The sequence below is a fragment of the Camellia sinensis genome, chromosome 7 (assembly GCF_055761805.1).
Source record: "Camellia sinensis isolate YWXY chromosome 7, ASM5576180v1, whole genome shotgun sequence".
In the NCBI taxonomy this organism is placed as follows: Eukaryota; Viridiplantae; Streptophyta; class Magnoliopsida; order Ericales; family Theaceae; genus Camellia; species Camellia sinensis.
This window is the reverse complement of record NC_138967.1, coordinates 173,040,825-173,060,419: the sequence shown is the minus strand read 5'-3', so window position 1 is coordinate 173,060,419 and position 19,595 is coordinate 173,040,825. Positions and strand designations below refer to the sequence as shown.

The 19,595-nt window shown below is 34.7% G+C and overlaps 1 protein-coding gene across 3 annotated transcripts; it reads left to right on the top strand.

The window, feature by feature from the left end:
• Nucleotides 1-1,570: 1,570 nt before the first annotated feature.
• Nucleotides 1,571-17,639, top strand: LOC114314003 (apoptosis inhibitor 5-like protein API5). Of its 3 annotated transcripts, none has more exons than XM_082879858.1 (16): nucleotides 1,571-1,920; nucleotides 2,024-2,180; nucleotides 2,967-3,069; nucleotides 3,154-3,219; nucleotides 6,068-6,192; nucleotides 6,272-6,346; nucleotides 6,563-6,712; nucleotides 8,430-8,495; nucleotides 8,591-8,656; nucleotides 14,551-14,661; nucleotides 15,001-15,087; nucleotides 15,180-15,286; nucleotides 16,563-16,677; nucleotides 16,791-16,856; nucleotides 16,946-17,049; nucleotides 17,146-17,639. In XM_082879858.1, exons 1-16 carry the CDS (start codon nucleotides 1,850-1,852, stop codon nucleotides 17,333-17,335), a joined length of 1,659 nt encoding a protein of 552 aa, XP_082735984.1. In that variant the 5' UTR covers nucleotides 1,571-1,849; the 3' UTR covers nucleotides 17,336-17,639. The 3 variants fall into 3 exon arrangements, with proteins under 3 accessions (XP_082735984.1, XP_082735983.1, XP_082735985.1); XM_082879857.1 differs by having other exon boundaries at nucleotides 1,577-1,920; nucleotides 2,016-2,180; XM_082879859.1 differs by lacking the exon at nucleotides 6,563-6,712 and having other exon boundaries at nucleotides 1,599-1,920; nucleotides 2,016-2,180.
• Nucleotides 17,640-19,595: the final 1,956 nt, after the last annotated feature.

Genomic DNA, 19,595 nt, shown 5'->3' with positions numbered 1-19,595 from the left:
AGTTCTCTCCAGCTGATTACTTAGTTGGCAGTGTGATCGAAAAATCACTCACACAGTACCATATTTTCATATTTTTTCAAGTCTTCCAGGAGCTTCCAGAATATTCCATTAGCCTCCCTTCTTTCAAACTTCCTCTTGGTAGACACTTATATGAAACAAAAAATTATTAGAAGAAGAAGTCGAGCTATAAAATTTTTTTTTGCTGCTACCATAATTAGTTTGGTAACTATTTGAAGTTGACATGGATTTAGATAATAGCACAAGTAGTCATGAACAAACACTTGAATGTTAAAAATATATTAACTTATACAAAAGAAAAAGTATAATTATGTTTAAATTGTAAAACTTATTATTTTTTTCTAGTTTCTATTATTTATAATACAATTTATATAATTTTATCATATATCTAATGATTTATTCTATTCAATTTCATAGAATAATATTCATATTTTTAAAAAAATTATCAAAATACAAAACTTAAATATAAAATAACAATATCCTGTATTTTTCACGAGCCTTTTTTACATAGTATTATAATACATAAACAATTTATTCTTTAACAACATGTTAGCTCTATAAATAAAAATGATCTAATTTATGACAATTAATATTGAATTAACTTAATTTTTTGCGTATGTAATTTTCTTAATTAGTTGCATAAAATTAACAATTTAAATTACTAAATTTAGCCTAAATTTGTAAGTTACATTTTGGATTATTTACATGAAGACCTGTTAAATTATTGAGAAATATCACTTTAACTCCTTAAACTATAAAAACGTATATATGAACCCTTAAATTATTGACAATTATTAGTTTACCCCATAAATTATAAAAATGTACAAATAGACTATCTAAATTATAAAAACGTATAAAATTAACTCCTTAATGGAATGGATCAAAGTGGCATACGACAATAATTTGAGAGTACATTATAATTTAAGAGGTAAAGTGATACTTCACCACGATTTAAAAATTAATTTATATATTTTTATAATTTAAAATGTCAAAATAATACTATTCAATAATAATTTAGGAGTGTCTACATAAATAACCCCTCAATATTTTAACAATGGTAAATTATACTTACACATTCTGAAATTTGAATTTAATATATATCACTCCTTGATGTGTAGAAAATTACACTAACCCCTGTCATTGTAATTATTTAGATTGAATGAAAATATTAAAATCATACACTCTCTATTTTCTTACTTTGCTTTACTTCTTCTGTTTCTTTTCTTTTTTCCATTTGCTTTGCTTTACTTTTTTTTTTTTAAAAGTAAATAAGAATTATTACCTTTTATATAACTAAAAATTTATAAAATGAAACTTTTAATCACCAAAATGCAAATATAAATGCTAAAAATAAAATATAATTAGACCAAACCTAAGTGTAATTTGTCCTTTTAACAAATATGGATTTGTGGTTTGAGATGATCTAAATAAGTATATTTTTTAATTTTTTATAAAATATAAATTAAATTTAAATAAAATGATATGATTTAAATAAAATAATAACTTTTTAATTTTTTTTGACTTTTTTAGAACAATCCAAACAAGGCTAAATTCCACCATATCCCGATTCCATACAACCTAACCAGTGAAACAAAAAGGCCATTTGCAAAAAACGCCTTCTCGTAGATTGAGACAGAACAGTCTACAGTCTCCACTTCAAAACTTTACCTCAGAGCGCTCTCTCTCTCTCTCTCTCTCTCTCTCTTCCCTAACAAACTTGTAACCTCTTCGCCAAACCCTACTTTCACCCCCCATTTTTTCCGTTTTCTTCATCGTTCGATATTGCACAAACCTCTTTGTTCTTTCTCACCTTCAATGGCCGAAACCTCCGATGATTCGCCGGACGTCGAAAAGCTCTACGAGTACGGCGAACGCCTCAACGATGCCAAAGACAAGTTCCAAGTTAGCAGATCTCTCTCTCTCTCTCCCTCCCCCCTTCAGTGTTTTGCATTCTTAGGGTTTCATTGTTTATTTTGGGGGTGTGTTTACTGTTTTAGCATGCCAGTGACTATGAGGCCATACTCAAAGCTACTGAAGAAGGCAGTGTTAAGGTCAAGCAATTGGCTGCACAGCTTGTTCCCAAGTTTTTCAAGTACTTCCCAACCCTCTCCGACAGAGCTCTCAATCGACATTTAGAGCTTTGCGAGGATGACGAGCTTGGGGTTAGTATCTCCCTGTTTTCATACATTCATATTAAATTTACTTATAATATACCCAACTTGGTGATTATGCATATCAAATGATGAATTGCTGTGCCTCCACATTTAAAGCAAGTTGTTTTTTTCTTCCCAATCATTGGGTTGTTTTCGTTCCGATCGCATTGATGGATAAACGGGGAACCTAATTATGTGGAGTATTTTGGCTATTTCATTAAGGCTCCCTTTGGATTTATGGATTTGAAATGAATGGATTTGACATCAATATAATATTTTGAATTTTGATATCAAGAATGGATTTGAGAGCTTTGTAATAGTTATTTGTAATCTTCATTCCATAAAAGATTCTAATTGGCTAATGATCTTAACAAAATACATGCAATATACTTCTATTCAATCCTCATGGATAAATGGGGGACATAATTATCTATAGTATTTTGGCAATTACGGTAAGGCTCCCTTTGGATTTATGGATTTGAAATGAAATGGATGGATTTGATATCAAAGTAATATTTTAAATTTAGATATCAAGAACGGATTTGAGAGCTTTATAATAGTTGTTTGAAATCATTCATAAAAGGTTCTAGTTGTATAACAATCTTAACAACATACGTTGAAACATACTTCTATTCAATCCTCTCTTTAGAGTTATCATCTACCTCAATAACTAATCTTCTTATAATTTCATAAATTCAACATCAAACCCCTTCATTTGGAATCCACTTATCCAAAGGGAGCCTAAAATTTCTAATTACATTTGGGTTTCTATCTTTCGTTTGTTGATTGCTGAAGGTGCGGGTGCAAGCAATTCGTGGACTTCCTCTTCTTTGCAAGGAAAATCCAGAACATCTGCCTAGAATTGTTGATGCTTTGGGGCTGCTGCTCCTCCCAGCGGGTAGTATATTCTTCAAGGTTTTGTGCCTTTTATAACTCATTTAATTGCTTGTTGCCATATGCTAAATCTCCATGATGTTTCTAGTAGAAACTGTGGAGCGAGATGCAGTACATAAAGCCCTAATGACTTTGTTGCGACGGGACATAAAGAGTGAGTTTTTCTGTGATGGCTAGAAAATTGAAGTCTTCATGTAAATTTTAATTATTTAACATTCTGACCCCACTTATGCACAATTCTTAATCGTATAAAGATCTATTGTATAATGACCGTATTATGCTTGTTACATTTTGTTCCGTTCATATATTTATTACTGCATCTCTTTACTCATGGAGTTGGATTTGGCTACTGGGAAAACAATCCTAGGAGTTTCAACGATGTCACTTGATTAATGTCTGACAGATTACATGATTAGGTTAGAATTTTTGCTTGGTTAGACTTCAGTGCTAGGACAAAATTTGTTTTTTGTATTGTTGTGCCTTGTGCAACTCAGTCTTAGGTGGGCAATTAATATTTGCTTATTTGTAGTGGCTTATATAATTCAATGTGTCATACAGTAAAATGAAATTAAAAGAAGAGAAGCAAATCAGTGAAAAATAGAAGTTACATTAAAATATCAAAATGGATGAACTCTACAACTTTGCCACCTACAAAAGCTCGAAGAATGCTGCCATCATGTTTGACTTTTTAGTTATAAAGAATTCATCTTTATTACATCTGAAAGGAAAAAATGATAGACAGATTGAAGATGCTTTTTTACTGTCAAAAGATGGAGTCCGTTTTGAGCTACTGGTAACAAGGTTCCTTACTAATTTTTTTTCTCCCAATTATTCCTTTTTGTTGTATTTATTTTATGTGATGGGCTATTGCATCTGGTTCTACTTGTTAAGTTCAAGGTTGACCTTGGTTGTGGCTGCACAGCTTCTTTGTTTTGTTTCCGTTTTCCTTTTGGGGTCACCTGCTCTAGATGTGTATCTGCTGCTCAAATTGTCAAGATTCCTAATGGTATTTATTTATAGAAATTAAATGTTTTTAAAATTTAAATAGCTTACCTATAAAAAGGAAATTAAACATTTTTAATCCCAAGTGGAACATTTTTGTAACTGTTTGATTTCGTTTTTGGAGTTTCATTTTTCATGTTTGGAAATAAAACATAAAACCATAAACTAGCTGCAGTCTAGCCTCTAGGGCTTTTAGTCGCTCTAATTCTGAAAATACATTAACTTGCAACTTTTGAAAATAAGCCAAAACTCATCTTTTCTATCTATAAACCCTTGAAGCCTTCTTCCACTTTTAGAACCCTAACCTTAGAATTCATTCCTATCCTAAACTTGCCACAATTCCACTTGTAGGCAACATTAGTCCTTGTTTCCTAAAGCTGTTCTATATCATGGTCATTGGTCCCTTGTTGCTTGATGTGAATTATTTGGGGAGAGCGCAATAGGTGGACCTTTCAGGGTATAGAGCAACCATTGTATAGATTGAAGGGTTCCTTTTTGGCCTGTATAGCTAGTTATTGGGGAGAGTGCATTTGCATCTTGGACAATCTTTGAATAGAGACTATGGACGTATAAGAACTGTTTAGATTTTTAGTTGCTTGGCTGCCTTTGAAGATTTGTTTTTTGTGTTTTGTGTCTGGGTGGCATCCCCTTTGGATGCTTTTCTATTAAAATTATTTATTTATAAAAAAAAGTTGAAGAACAAAGGTCTCATGATGGATTCTTCGTGTTCTGATATCAAGGTTGGCACTTATTTGCATGAAGCCTGGGCTTTGGCAGGGGAGCAAGGGCATATAGAAGTTTTTAAGGATGGGAGTGCCTATGGGAGTGTGTATATATTTTATATATTAAATATACAAATTTGTTCTAACACATTTTTTTACTTTTTAGTTGTAAGTGTTAAAAATATGAATAGATATTAGAGGTTGACATCAGCAACAAATTGTCTCTGTTAAGTATAAACAAATATTATGTAAATACGAAATACTATGACAAGTTTGAGATGTTTTTCCTTGTGATTTATATACTTAAGAGGATCTATCTCAGTTGTGAGCAAGTTTCTTCTTTGATGGGAGCAAGTTTCTTATAAGTTTCTTACTTAGGAGTGGAATTGAGATTCTGAGTAAGAAACGTCACCTTAGTTGAAGTTTCTTGCTACTAAGGGTTGACGAGCCCCTTGATTTTCTACTGAGTTTAAAGACTCGATTTATTTATATTAGGGGTTGGAGAGGAGTGGTTACCTTTGCTTTGGATAGGGGTGTTTCCATCCCTTAGACATTCCTCGACCTGGCAGGTACTGTTGAAGTCGATAGTTATTCTTCAGGAAGCATGTTCTTCGGGATCCATTCTACAAAATTGGTAGTCTGAGGAGACTTATATGCAGTTTCAGCTTTGTAGCTTTTGCTTGAAGTAGGGATGGCTTAATGCCTATAGGAGAAGTTGCCTTTTTTTTTTTCTTCTTTTTTTCCTGGTTGATTTTAGTGTTTCTTTTCTTATCTTCAGTGAAATGAATCTTCTTCCTATCAGTAGTTTTATCGTTTTTCTTGTCAATGTTTTCAATATTTTACAAGGATTTACAAGTATGAGATGTTACAATAGTGTACGAATCATTTAGGAAGAATGCAAAGTTTGGAATAGCTAATAAGAATACGGTGGGTGTTGATAATAAACAAGCTTTGATATTAGATGATACTATGACACTGTTCTTTGTGATTGCTTTTGTGTATAGGCTTCAATCTACCTAAAGTACTGCATATCAGCATTACTTGGAATTAGTTTCACATTTTTAATACATTTTTTTTGAACTACATTTGTTATACATTTGTCACTTGCTTTTTCACTTATAGCTCACCTAATCCATGCTTGATCTGGGCTGTGTTATTTTGTTGTACTTTATAACTCATCAGCCAGGCTATCTTTGTGCAATTCTCATAATGAAGCTATATACCATGACACTTTTTTGTTGTCCAGTTGTTGCATCTTAGTTTATCTGTTTGGTGCAGCTTCCTTAACAGTTTTGTTTAAGCATGTTGGGAACACTGATGAGCCTAGCACCGAGGAAATCATTTATGAGCCTAGCACCGTGGAAAGCATTCGTGAAAAGGTTTTATGCTTTATCAGGGATAAGGTGAGATATTTCCTAATGTTTTTATTAGTTCCTTATTTCCCCCTGGCATATGTGAACCATAACTGCTGCAATTTTTCAGGTGTTTCCAATTAAAGCAGAACTATTGAAGCCACAGGAGCAGATGGAGAGACATATAACTGATTTGGTGAAAAAAGTATGACCCTGTTCATAATTCTTTTGTTCATTATTCTATTCTATTCTTTAATTATTTTTTTTTGTGCTTATATGCCATGTCATCTTTTGCCGATATGGTGGGTCACTTGGTTCCATTTTCCCATCTATATAGTAGGATGCCAAATTTTGGGTCCTTGTTTTGTTTGTCATTTGTGTTCTTATATATTTTTGAGAGGTTGATTGAGTGGTGTTTCAGAGTTTGCAAGATGTAACGGGGGCAGAATTTAAATTGTTCATGGACTTCTTGAGAAGCTTGAGTTTATTCGGTCAGAATGCTCCTGTTGAGCGTGTTCAGGAACTTGTTGAAATTATTGAAGGGCAGGCTGATCTAGATGCACAGTTTAATGTGAGTGCTTGTTTCTGGTCTCATATATGACAAGCTGGTAAACAGAGTATTATTTATTTATCTTTTATTACGATGATATTACACCAGCTACTGTGAGTGTTGACATCATAATAGTACTTTCTGATAAGTTCTTTCAAATTTTTAATTTTATTCTTAAAAAAAGAGACTTGTTTTGCTCATTTGTTCTCTGCTGTGTGCTGGACTACTTGTATGATTGTTTAATTGAGTAAGCATGAAATGTTAGCTTGCTTCTATGTGTTAGTTGTGTGCAACTAAGTTATTATGCAAATTTAGTATACTTTTAGAAGGCTATAGGTGTGTTTGGTTTGTGTTTTGAAACATGTTTTTGGAAGAAAATTTCTAAAAACATGTTTGGTTACTAATTTTTTTAAAAAAATTTCAAAATTACTTCCCTCTCTATTACATATCAATCTATCATTTTTTCTCTCTCATCTCTCCTCCTCAATCATTTTTTCTCTCGCACATATCTACTCAACTACAACAAAATATCAAATCATCTCAAATTTCCAAATTCCAAAACTATTTTCAAAATATACAACCAAATAAATCAAAATAATTTCTAAACTCTCTCTCCAATTTTTTTTTTTTTTTTTTTTTTTTTTTTTATAAATTTTATCTCAAAACACAAATCAAACACACCCTATGTTTTGGTGTGTTGAAAATTTTGCCATTTCTCTTTCCTATGAGCAACTACATAAATTTGCCACCCTACTGTACTTGAGAAAGTAAATAGCTTCCAAAAAATTATTAGCAGGAGACAATGCAATATTCAAAATAACAAGACAAAATGACTAATTTGGAACCCTGAACTTTCACTAGATTCACATCTTAATTTTTTGGTGTGATGACAGTTCTTTCACTAAATTTTGAGCATGGGTGTTTTTAGAGGAGCTTTAATTACATCGTTCATTGCCTTAATCTCCAAAGAGAGGACTAGAGGACATAAGAAATTTTAGACTGATCAGTTTGGTGGGCAGTGTTCACAAGATCATGTTTGATATTATAGAAAAAGTAATCGGTGGGGTGATTTTGGAGAGTCAAAATGCTTTTTTGAAAGGAAGGTAAATTTTGTTTCTTGATTTTTTATATGGTTGGGTATTTGTGGATTCTCATGCTTGATTTATTTCTGGGTTCGTAGTTATATTGTCTTTTACTGTAGTGGTGCATAGAAGCTGCTATGGAAGAAGTCAAGCAATACTACATTGGTCATGGGGTAACAAAGAAGCATTATAAAAGGCATCACGAGGAGGGTGATCTTTTTGGTGTCTCCTTTGTGCTCTTGTATAGATTGTTAGGGAGAGGTTTTCTCAAGTTTGGTCTTGCTGTAAACCATTTGGATGGTGGCCTTTGGTTTCTCTGGAGGTGGCCCTTCACATGTATCCCATGTGCAATTTTGAATATTGACTCAGTTCTTAGTTCTTACTTACATAAAAGCATCATCGTTTTGAAACTAAATTTCGGCATAGTAAGTCAAGAAAGCTTGATATATGATATAGGAAAAACTGATCTTGTAGATAATTTGTTTCCAGATCTTCAGAAGCTCTGATGTACTAACTATAGTATGATGTACTAACTATAGTATGTATTTATGCATAGAAGCAACATACTTTTTCTATTTCTCTGTGGGTTATTTAATTCACAAATATGACAAATTTTCAGTCTTGCATATATGGTATAACAACAGTTGCTGCTGCAGGTTTCAGATGGTGACCACATTGACAGATTAATATCTTGCCTGCATATGGCTCTTCCATTTTTTACGGTACAAATTGTATTTGCAATCAATTTTACCAAATTTAGTGGATTATATGATTATCTGTCCACCTTAACTTTTTTTTTTTTTTTTTGGGTTTCCAGAGGGGTGCATCAAGTAATAGGTTTCTCAACTATTTGAACAAGAATATTGTACCTGTTTTTGATAAGGTAATTAGTACTTTCCACTAATTATTTTATTTGGAGATTAAAATAAATAGTAGAGTTTGTAATTGTCCCACATTTTGCGCATTTGAACTAGACCCAACGTTTATAATGTCCCAACTTTGTTTTTGCCAACTTACATTACTTGATAATTGACTTCAATGGGTTACCTCATTTGGTAATGAAATATCATACAGAAGAATGCATTATAAATCATAATGATAACTATGTATTATTACAACTTATGAGCAACTCTTCTCAGGCTTTTTGTAGCAAATGAAGTAACTTTAAAAAGGGAAAAATAGCTCTTGTATTAGTAAGTTTGTTGTATTATTATCTGAATCTAAAGAAGATCCAATCCCAGCAAAATACTTTTTCTTCATGACGTGGAACCCCTCCAAGGCAAGGCCACTTTGGGTTGACCCTTGCAGGCTAAACCTCGGATACCAACATCCAATCCCTGCCAAATACATTCCTAAGATATCTTGTAATATTAATTGAGGCCTCGTTTGGCATGTCTTAAATAAGACAAAAAGTCAAAAAGTTACTAAAAAAGTTAAAAAGTTATCACTATTCACAAAAAATATATATAAAAAATCATGATAGTGTTGTTACACAGGACAGTGTGCAGTGATGGTACACTGTCAACTGATTCTACAAATTTTACCCGGCAGTGCACAAAAAAGGTTGCACAGGATAGTGCTGTTCAGCCCATGGGGACCCATCACGGGTCTCATTTTGATAATCTGAACCGTTCAATGTGTAGAACTTGTTGGATACTATATTCTTGTAAAAAATCATGTTGATCGAATATCGATAGCTTTATGATCAAATCAGTTTTGTATAACAAAATGGACGGTGAAGAAATTAATGGTTGACAAAAAAATTAATCTGATAAGATAGCTATCGATATTCAATCAATTTGATTTTTTACAAGTATATAGTAGTCGACAAGTTCTACACATTGTTCCGATTATCAAAACGGGACCTATGGTGGGTCCCCACGAGTTGAATAGCACTGTACAGTCTGATCTTGGACTGTTGGCAATTTGCTTCTATAATGTTTGCTGCCAACCGACTGGCTTCCAGTACAATCCAAGTCAGTAGGTATTTACATATAGTAGGGGTAAAATAGTAATTTTGTTATTTTATACAATATTTTAATGCACATTTTTTTCGTAGAAAGTCAAAAAGTTATCACAAACAGCCATCTTTTTTCTCTTTACTTTTTAGTCCAAAAAGTCAAAAAGTGCACTTATTTAGGACATTCCAAACAACCCCTAAATATTGGGATCTGTTGGTTGTGTATCTCATTTGCTCCTTAATGTAGTATGTATTAGAGTTCCATATTTTTATCTTAAATATAATGTATTAGAATTCCATATTCTTGCTTAAATGTACTTGTGAATTCCTATAAATGGTTGTATTGTTGACATGATGCTACTGGTTGTATGGGAAAAATACAGTGAAGTGCAGGTCTCTTGGCTGACAGATAAGACTGGAGTGTCCCAATGGAGCCTTGTGTATTAGATACTGTTAAATTTGATGTATGGAAAATAGAGAGAATGAAATATGTATTGATAATTGATATTATTGGTTGATGTGTTGTATTACAAATCAGAGTAGCTCATTATATAGGAGAGGGTTTGGGTAGTAGGTGAGGAGTAGGTGAGGGTAAATTGGTGGTAGGTGTAGTAGGTGTGGTAGTAGGTGGTGGTAGGTGTAGGTAAATTCTAACAGCCCCCCGCAAACTCAAGGAGGATAGAAACTAACCAACTTGAGTTTGGAGAGAGGAGTAAAACAAGAAAATACATAAAAATAAAAAAAAAGATAGGAGACACTGTATGGTCGTGTCAGACCGTTGGTGATGGCACTGTATGGTGGTGTCATAACGTGGTAGAGGACACTGGATGGTGGTGTCATAACATTGTAGAGGACACTGTATGGTGGTGCCAGACCGATGTAGAAGACAGTTTATGGGGTCATGTCGGACCGTTGTAGCAGACAATGCTGTGACAGTTGTTGTGACAGTTTACGGAGTCTTGTTGGACCCTTGTAGAAACTAACCGGAGTCAATGTCGGGACAGTTTACAGAGTCTTGTCGGACCCATAAAGGAGCTAACCGGAATCAATGTCGGGACAGTTTACAGAGTCTTGTCGGACCCTTGTAGAAACTAACCGGAATCTATGTCGGGACAGTTTACAGAGTCTTGTCGGACCCATAAAGGAGCTAACCGGAATCAATGTCGGGACAGTTTACAGAGTCTTGTCGGACCCTTAAAAAGTCGCACCCTCAAAAGGTGTGCCCAATCTATCAAAAGGCGTGTCATCAAAAGGCGTGCCCAATTTTGTCAAAAGGCGTGCCCACTTTATCAAAAGATGTGCCATGAAAAGGCGTGCCAGTTTGTCGGGCGTCAAGAGGCGCGCGATGCGCGTGGCTGCCTTGGCTATATAACCAAGACGAAGGCAGAGGCTGAGGCAGAGAAAAACTGAGAGAAACCTCTGAAAAATCCTTCGTGTTGCTGAGAAAGAGAGTTCCTTGTGCTGAGAGAGATTTCTGAGAGAGATTCTGTATAACACTCTGTTGCCTAGAAAATGGCTTCATCGTCTTCCCGCGGGCTGCTTACCCTCTTTCCCGACCTCAACGAGTCAACGAGAGAGAGAACTGGTGCGGTGGCACTGGAACCTCAACCAAGCGCCCCGGAGTTTGCTCCGTTGAACTTTCCGATGCGGTCGGTGGAGCAAAGAATGGCAGTGCAGTCGGATGTGGAGGCCAATCAGTATACTCTGAAGGCATGTGTGGAAAGCATGACGGCGGTCACAAATTTGTCGAACCGGCTGCAGAGTAGGACAAATGAGGTGCAACATTTAAACTCCCAGCTGGCTCTGCTCCAACGCATGTATAAGGATGCGCGAGCAGAGATAAATGTGCTAAAGGCAGAAAATAAGGAGCTGAAGCGGAAGGCTACCGTGATGTTCCGATTTGGAGGGCCGCCATATGCTGCAGTGGAGGAGCAGGGAGTAGTGATCATGCCCAGTGGAGTGGGACACACGGAGGCAACACCGGCAAGGGCCGCCCAGGACGGAGGCAAGAAGAAAAGACCGGCGGCAGAGTAGAGAAGAAAAAAAAAATCCCACCTGTGAATCTGGTTGTTTGTTTGTATTTTTTATTTTTTATTTTTTATTTTTTTTTTTGTGTAAAATTGTGATCGGGGTTGATCTCTGAGATGAATAAAATATGGTTTGGTGTGCAAAGCTAGATGGTATGAATGGAATTGGAAAAAGAGTAAAAATAATGTGAAAGAAAAATAAAGAAAAGAAATAATAAAAATATATTTGAAATCAAAAAAATGAAAGATGGGGGAAATAAGGAAAGTGGGTTGGAGAAAATAAATAAAAATAATGGAGTGTGAAATCAAACGGAGGAGAGATGATGTTTTTTTTTTTTTTTTTTTTTTTTTTTTTTTAATATATAATAAAAAAGAGATATATATATATATATATATATATATATATATATATATAAAATATAGAAAGTGGGGAAAGTGGCGGTGGATGCAAAGTGGGTTGGAAAGTGAAAAGATGAGAGAGAGAAGGCATGTGGGTGGTTGTGCATGTGTAGCTGGTGAAATCAAAAGATGGAGTAAAATAATAAAAAGAAAAAGAAAGTTGATAAGCTGGGTTTTTGTTTTTAATTCATTTGCTTATTTATTTATTTATTTTATTTGTTTGTGATAGAGTGGATCACATGCATTTATGTATTTTATTTGAAGTTGGCAGATGACCATCGAGACAAGAGAGATTTGTTGATATTACCATAGATCAGAGAGAGAGAACGAGTGGTAGTGCTCCACGAAAGCATTCGTGCCTCACAATCAAGACCTCAGGTGCTCGGAATTTGATCGAGACAGCCGGTCTCGAGGGCTATTTGGGGCTCTCGGTGGCCCTCGTGTACGAGAAGGGCTTGGGACACCAGTCCCCTTGGTTCGGTTATCTTCAGTTGTTGCTGGAGAATGACTGTATTCCAATGCTTTGGAGCTTGGAGGAAGTTGATTCTCTGTTATTGGGCACTGAGCTTCACAAGATAGTTAAAGAAGACAAGGCTCTCATCTATGAGGACTGGAAATGGAACTGGGGTGTTCATACCTCATATTGTCAAATACAGAAGACGGCATAAGAACAGAGGGAGGAACAATGACAAAGGAAGAATATTTTCTGGTATGTGTTTAAAATTCTAGGGGACTACGTTGAGGTCCGGCGGGCGGCCAAGGCGAGGTTGCCGCCCGCCGGTGAAGCGGGAAATACTAAGATCTTAACCTTGCTCTGATACCATGTTAAATTTGATGTATGGAAAATAGAGAGAATGAAATATGTATTGATAATTGATATTATTGGTTGATGTGTTGTATTACAAATCAGAGTAGCTCATTATATAGGAGAGGGTTTGGGTAGTAGGTGAGGAGTAGGTGAGGGTAAATTGGTGGTAGGTGTAGTAGGTGTGGTAGTAGGTGGTGGTAGGTGTAGGTAAATTCTAACAGATACCACCTCAGATGGGCTTGACCAATCTGATAAAAAAGGGTGCCTGGTGCATGAGGCTCCCACTCAACCAATCTGATACCTAGTGGAAAAGTGTATTGGTCATGTAAAACTTGTACATCATGAAGGGCACTTATGAGGGATTATAAAAAGAAAGGAAGTACCTTTGGCATGATCACAGTGTTCAAAATTGCTCATCTACTTTCTAACACCCTTTACACGTCATCGATATTGTCCGCTTGGGCCACGCCCGCACGGATTTATTCTTTTCAGTGGGTCACTCATCTCAGAACTACTCTAGCCTAAGAACTTCCTAGTTAAGTGTGCTTAGGTTGGAGTAGTTTTGGGATGGGTGACCCATTGGGAAGAATAAATCTGTGCAGGCGTGGCCCAAAGCGGACAATATCGATGATGTGTGAACGGTTGGGGCGTTACAAATAGTTTCCTGTTGCATGAAGTTTCTTAGCTACTAAAATGAAATAAAATAAATTAACAAAACTGATTTGAAACAATCTGTAGTGGCATTTGGATTGACATGATATACGTTTAGAACATGTAAGTGATACAGAATAGCATATCATATGTTTGTGACCTCAAGAGGTAGGAAACCAAGCCCATGTCAAAGGAAGCACATTAGGAAGCCTAGAAGCACTGGAGAGCCTTGAACATGCATGGGAGGTGGAGATGAAGAAGACAAAGAAAAGAACTTAACGGCCCAAGTCAGGTCAACTTGGTCAACCACATTGGAGGTTGGTCGAGCAAGGCTGGAGTAAGGTCACTTGGTTGACCAAACCATGTAGGCTGGTCAACCAATGAAATTCCCGAGAGCTAGGTAGGAACCCATAGGAGTGGTCAAATAATCTCAGACCAATTCTAGGTGGCATGATCGACCCTCAACTACTTGGTGGACCAAACTGCAGTAAGAATTAAAAAAAAAACTAGCTGTTGGAGGCTTGACTATTTATTTGCCATCAACCTATTTGTGGCTTCTTGATGAGGGCTTGGTTGACCAACCTGGGCAACTTAACTTGGTCAACCAACTTGAGTAAAAATTAAAAAAACTTCAAAAAACTTCTGAAAACTTAATTATTTATACTCCACTGCCCCCATTTATTGATTTCTTTATGACTTTTGTTGCGGGCATGGGACTCTGAGGGATGTGTTTTCAGATCTTTATGCTATAGAAACTAACAGTGAGGGTTCGGTGGTGGGGTGTTGGGACTCTTCTTTTGCGGGGACAGTCTGGAAGACCCATGTGGCACTTCTTGGGTTGATTTAAGGCCTTGAATTCATGGTGTTGCTCTTATACTTTTTCTATTTTGATTTGATCTTTTTTTTTATCCAATGATGCTTTACCCTGTCAGCTTCCAGAAGAACGAAAAGTAGACTTGCTCAAGAACCTTGCCGAATGCTCACCTTATGTTACACCACAGGATTCCCGCCAGCTTCTGCCATCTGTTGTTCAACTCCTGAAGGTATACTTGTAATGCATTGAAAATGATGTGTAACAGGTTATTTTAAGGAAGGAAGGATGTGGCAATACTTTCTTTTCTCATCCTTTTCTGCCTTCAGTAATTTATTTATATTATTTTTTATCGATAACAACTAGATGTGTTCCATTTTTCAATTTTTCAGTAAGATAACTTGTCTGCAACTTTTCCTTTTGTTTAGCGATTTTTTCATTAATAAAGCTGTTGGTTATAAGGCCACAACTTCTCTTCAGAAGTCAGTTACATGCTACTATTTATTCTTGTGTGTTTAGAGACATTTCAGGGTCTGTTTGTTTACATTTCTCCTTCTGGTTTTCCTGTCAGAAACACATGGTTCGGAGGAAGGTTGAGGAGATAAACTTTACTTTCATTGAATGTTTGTTGTACATCTTTCACCATTTAGCTCATAAAGTAAGTAGCTTTTTATTTCTTAATTTAATTTTTTTTTTTTTCTTTTTCATCCAATTTATTTCTGATCTATGCTTTTCCGTTTATTCTTGTAGACTCCTAATGCCACCAATAGTCTATGTGGCTACAAGATTGTCACGGGCCAACCTTCAGATAGGCTTGGGGAAGATTTCTCAGAGTACTATAAAGACTTTACTGAGAGGTGCCTCATATCATCTAGTTTTCATTTCTATTTCCTCACATTGAACGTCAAATGTCATACTTCTAAAACACATGAATAACTCCGATGCATAACCCCAATTATGACAAGGGTTTGGTGGTGGGACAAACAAGTCTTTGTAGAACATAGCATGGAAAGGACATATCAAGTGTTAAAATATATGGCCAATTTGGTGATAATGCAAATATGGTGTTCTTTGTGGTTAGCTGGCTTCAAAAATAAACCTAGGAAAGAGCCATGTATTGGAGGTGAAGTAGATGCCTCAATGAAATCAGGCTACAGAATCCTAGTTCCTGATCTCACATTTTAGCTTAGTTAACTTGTGGTGCTTATGTTGGATGTACTTTTGTCAAGGAAAGTGGCTCTAACTTGGAAGTGAGGTTAAATCTGGAAAGAACAGGTGATACAATTGTTGAGAGCTCCTTGTTTAGTGCAACAATGTAGGTTTTCTTTTTTTCCATGACTCATCTTTCAATGGAGCCTTATTTTGTGCATTGACTATAATTATGTCAACCTGAACAATTGTTTTGAACTTGTGGTTGTGAAAGACCACTTTTGTGATAGAGCTATTTCTCTGCCCCCCCCTTCTCTCCTAGTCTTGATTGGTTCAATAGATATAGAGAGCTTCTTTGCTTCTTCAAACCAGTTATTCTTGTGTTAGGAGCATCTTGTTGATGGATGCCTTTCAGAAGAATGACTCGGTATATACAATAGAAAATCTGGCAAAATTATGAACGAGCTTTTGAAGCCGTACTCTGATTTTTAGGGAGGATTGTTTTTTATCCTGTTTCATCCTTCTTTTTTGGCACTTTCAAGAACCTCAGATTTAGCTAGTTTTATGAGAAACACACCTTTGTACGGCTTGGCCTTACCACCTTGACTATAAGGATAGGACTGCACTTGCCGTTACCACTTTGGCCACAAAGCCAATGGTCTTCTTTCACCTTTTTAGTCAATATGATATAGGGTATGAACCAGGAGGTATCTCAATGTACACTCATGCCTGTTTATGAACAAATTGTGTATAGATGATTACAACAAAATCTATCGTGTTCGATATTAGGTGATGGGTATTGGGCAATCAAGATTTAGATTTTTGCTACATACTTTACCTGTTGAAGTAGCAAAGTGGTGATGAGCATTCTGACACCATGCCATTTTCTTCCCCTTCTGGATTATGGAGGTTCTTTCCTTTATTTATTTGTTTATGTTTGACACTTGATATAGTGTTGGCATCTCTATGGTTGATGATGTGCAGGTTGAGAACCATTGATGATTTAACTAAAGCTATGGTGAAGAAATTAAATCAAGGGATGACAGAGCACAACAAAGCGATGGCAGCTGCTAAAACTGATGAAGAAAAGGATATTATAGTGGGTTTTCAACTTTCTTGCAGTTCTTTTTTTTCCAAGTTGAGATGGATACTTGTTCTGGCTATTTCCTCCGCATATAAATGATATATATTATATCTGTTTGTAATATGCAGAAGAGACAAAAGCAGAATTCTACCATTGGGCTACAAACCTGCAACAACATACTGGCACTGATCCAGGTGAATTATTTTCTAATGCCTTTCTAAACACATGTTAAGAATGCTTGAACAGTAGTTGAACTGGTTTTCTAACGCTGTTCACAATGCAGCCATTGCATTCAAAATCACCTTCATTTATTGGGGATCGGAAAATTAACTTGTCATGGAAAGAAGCAGCAAAACCCTCGGTGCCAACAATTGCTCCTGTTGCAGGGTATGAGATAAAGCATCTGTCATCAATTATTATTATCATTATTATTGTTATTTATTTATTTTCTTCTCATTACTAATGACATAATTGGACTAGCAGTAAAAAACGTGCAGCTGCTGCTACGAATGGTTCAGGAACTCACATAGCCAAAAAGGGTCGAGGGGTGGGTGGTTTACAAAACCAACTTGTTAATAGAGCCCTGGAAGGTTTATATCGTGGTCGTGGTGGCAGAACTAGTGGGAGAGGTAGAGGCTGGGGTCGACGAGGAAGAGGAGGGGGTTTCCATTAATTCCAGGTAAAGGTGTACAAGTAGAAAAGAGTTACTGACCCTTTGTATTGCGCTTTCTTATAGACATTTACTGTTCACATTATTCTTTATTAAAAAAAAAAAAAAAAAAAAAAGATTTTACATGATGGTGCGAGTAGTTAAGTGTTCTAGGTAGCCAGTGCAGGTGATACTGTGTTAGGTTTGGACTTTTTTTTTTTTTTTTTGTTGAAATTTATTATTTCTGGTAATTAACTTTTTAACTTATCAGAAAGATAACAACTTTTGATTTGTATATTGTATATCGGTATCTTTAGCTTTTGTATTAGAATTCTCGTTTCAATTTTCTATTATTTTGTGAGGGGTAACAATCAATTTACATTTTGTGAGGCTTTTAATTTTAACCTTTTTCTGAACTTTTGGATGGAGATATATTTTTACAAAATTGACCGTTTGATTAAATAATACAGGCCAAGTTTTAGGTTGATTGGAAATCTAGGCACTCTTTAAAGTTGTATTTAGATTTTAGATTTGTGGAGAGAGAAGAAACAGGAATTACCTTATGTTCTATCGATTTTTCTGATTCATTTTATTTTCCTTTAATCAATTTCTCCACAAATTAAAAATCCAAACACAACAAAAATGTAGTTAACTCTCCAAAGAAACATGAAAGTATTGACGAGATAGTTTAGGCAACCTTTTTGAGATTTAATAAAATTATAGAAACCCTTTTCTGAAATTTTTGAAATGACACTGACCTTCCCTTTGTTTTATTTGTCAGTTTCAGATTCCGTTTTTCAAATTTTTTTTTTTAATATTTATTATGAAATTCAATGAGGTAAGCATAAAATTTTTATGCTCAAACTAAAAATAAAAAAAAAAGCATTTAATTTTTATTTTTCCAGTTTATAATTTCTGGACTTTAATTCTTTAGGGCATGTTTGATTGGATGGATTAGAGCATGGGATTGAGATTATTAATTCGTGGGCTCAATTATCCTGTGTTTGTTTTAACATTTTGGTTTAGGATTATTAATCTAATGGATAATTAATTCAACAAATTTATAGGATTATTAGTAATGGGATAGGGGTGAGATTATTAATCTAATGGATAATTGATCCTATTAATCTAATTGGATAGCGAATTTTACATTAATTCTGATAGGATTATTAATACTTCGCTATTAGTCTTGTTAATTAAACATGACCTTAGGATAAATTACAATGATCTCTCATGAAATTTCATTTATATTAATTTGGCGGAAGTCAAACCATCTGTTATTATGTTTCCTATGTTCCGTAATTATAAAAATATCGTTCTTACATTATTTATGTATGTTCTTTTTTTTTATATTTATTTTATGTGATTCTGTATATTTATATTAATTTGGGTTTCTGTATATTTATATTTCAAAATCTCACCAATTAACTGCTCGGCTTCACAAGGTCTACCATTGCTAGAAATGGATGAAAATTTGGATGATTTTGGGGCTGGAATTACACAAAATTAATGATGCAAAGAACTTGACACATTGCCACATGAGACACCAAAGATGCTTGGCATAACAAGGCCTACCACTTCCTGAAATGGATGAAAATTCTGCAGAATGGGTCAGGCCCACACTGCTTTTTTTAAAAAAAATAAAAAATAAAATTTGATTTGAGTTTTTTGAATTAAGTTTTTTGAAAATTGAGTTTTTTGATTTTCGTATTTTTTTTTTGTTTATAGTGAATATTTTTAAAATTTTAAATATATATATTTTATTTTTTTTAGATGCAATTTACTTAGATGTATCCAAAAAGTAAAAAATTTGTGAAAAAATATTTTTAAAAATTAATAAATACATAAAAATATAAAAAATATACTGAATTCTTGTATTTTTGGTATTTAGTGAATTTTTAAAAGGTTTTTTTTCAATTCTTTTTTACTTTTTAAATATATTTATATTAGGTACGTTTAAAAATTAAAAAAATTGCTTATAATATTAAAAAAATTTAGTAAAAACAAAAAATACGAAAAATAAAAAAAAGTAGAAGTGCTTTTGAAAAATGATAACCGAGCAATGTGTTTCCAGGTAACTCTTTTCTGGGCCTTTTATTGTCTGAAAATATTAAAAAAAATAACATTAGTAGGCCCTTTTTATGGAGCAAGGATCCCCTCCTTGCATCATTTTCTACTTGCAAGGTTATTGGGCCCACTTTTAGATCCAATTTTGATAATCCGAACCGTTCATATTTTAAGATTTGTTCAGTATATCATACCTGTTAAAAATCAAGTTGATCGA

Excerpts from the sequence above, each read along its gene's own strand:
- LOC114314003 (XM_082879857.1), top strand. The coding sequence starts at position 1,834 with ATGGCCGAAACCTCCGATGATTCGCCGGACGTCGAAAAGCTCTACGAG. Across the intron at positions 6,347-6,562 it reads TAACTGATTTGGTGAAAAAA|AGTTTGCAAGATGTAACGGG; the intron begins GTATGACCCTGT and ends GTGGTGTTTCAG. Across the intron at positions 15,287-16,562 it reads TATAAAGACTTTACTGAGAG|GTTGAGAACCATTGATGATT; the intron begins GTGCCTCATATC and ends GATGATGTGCAG.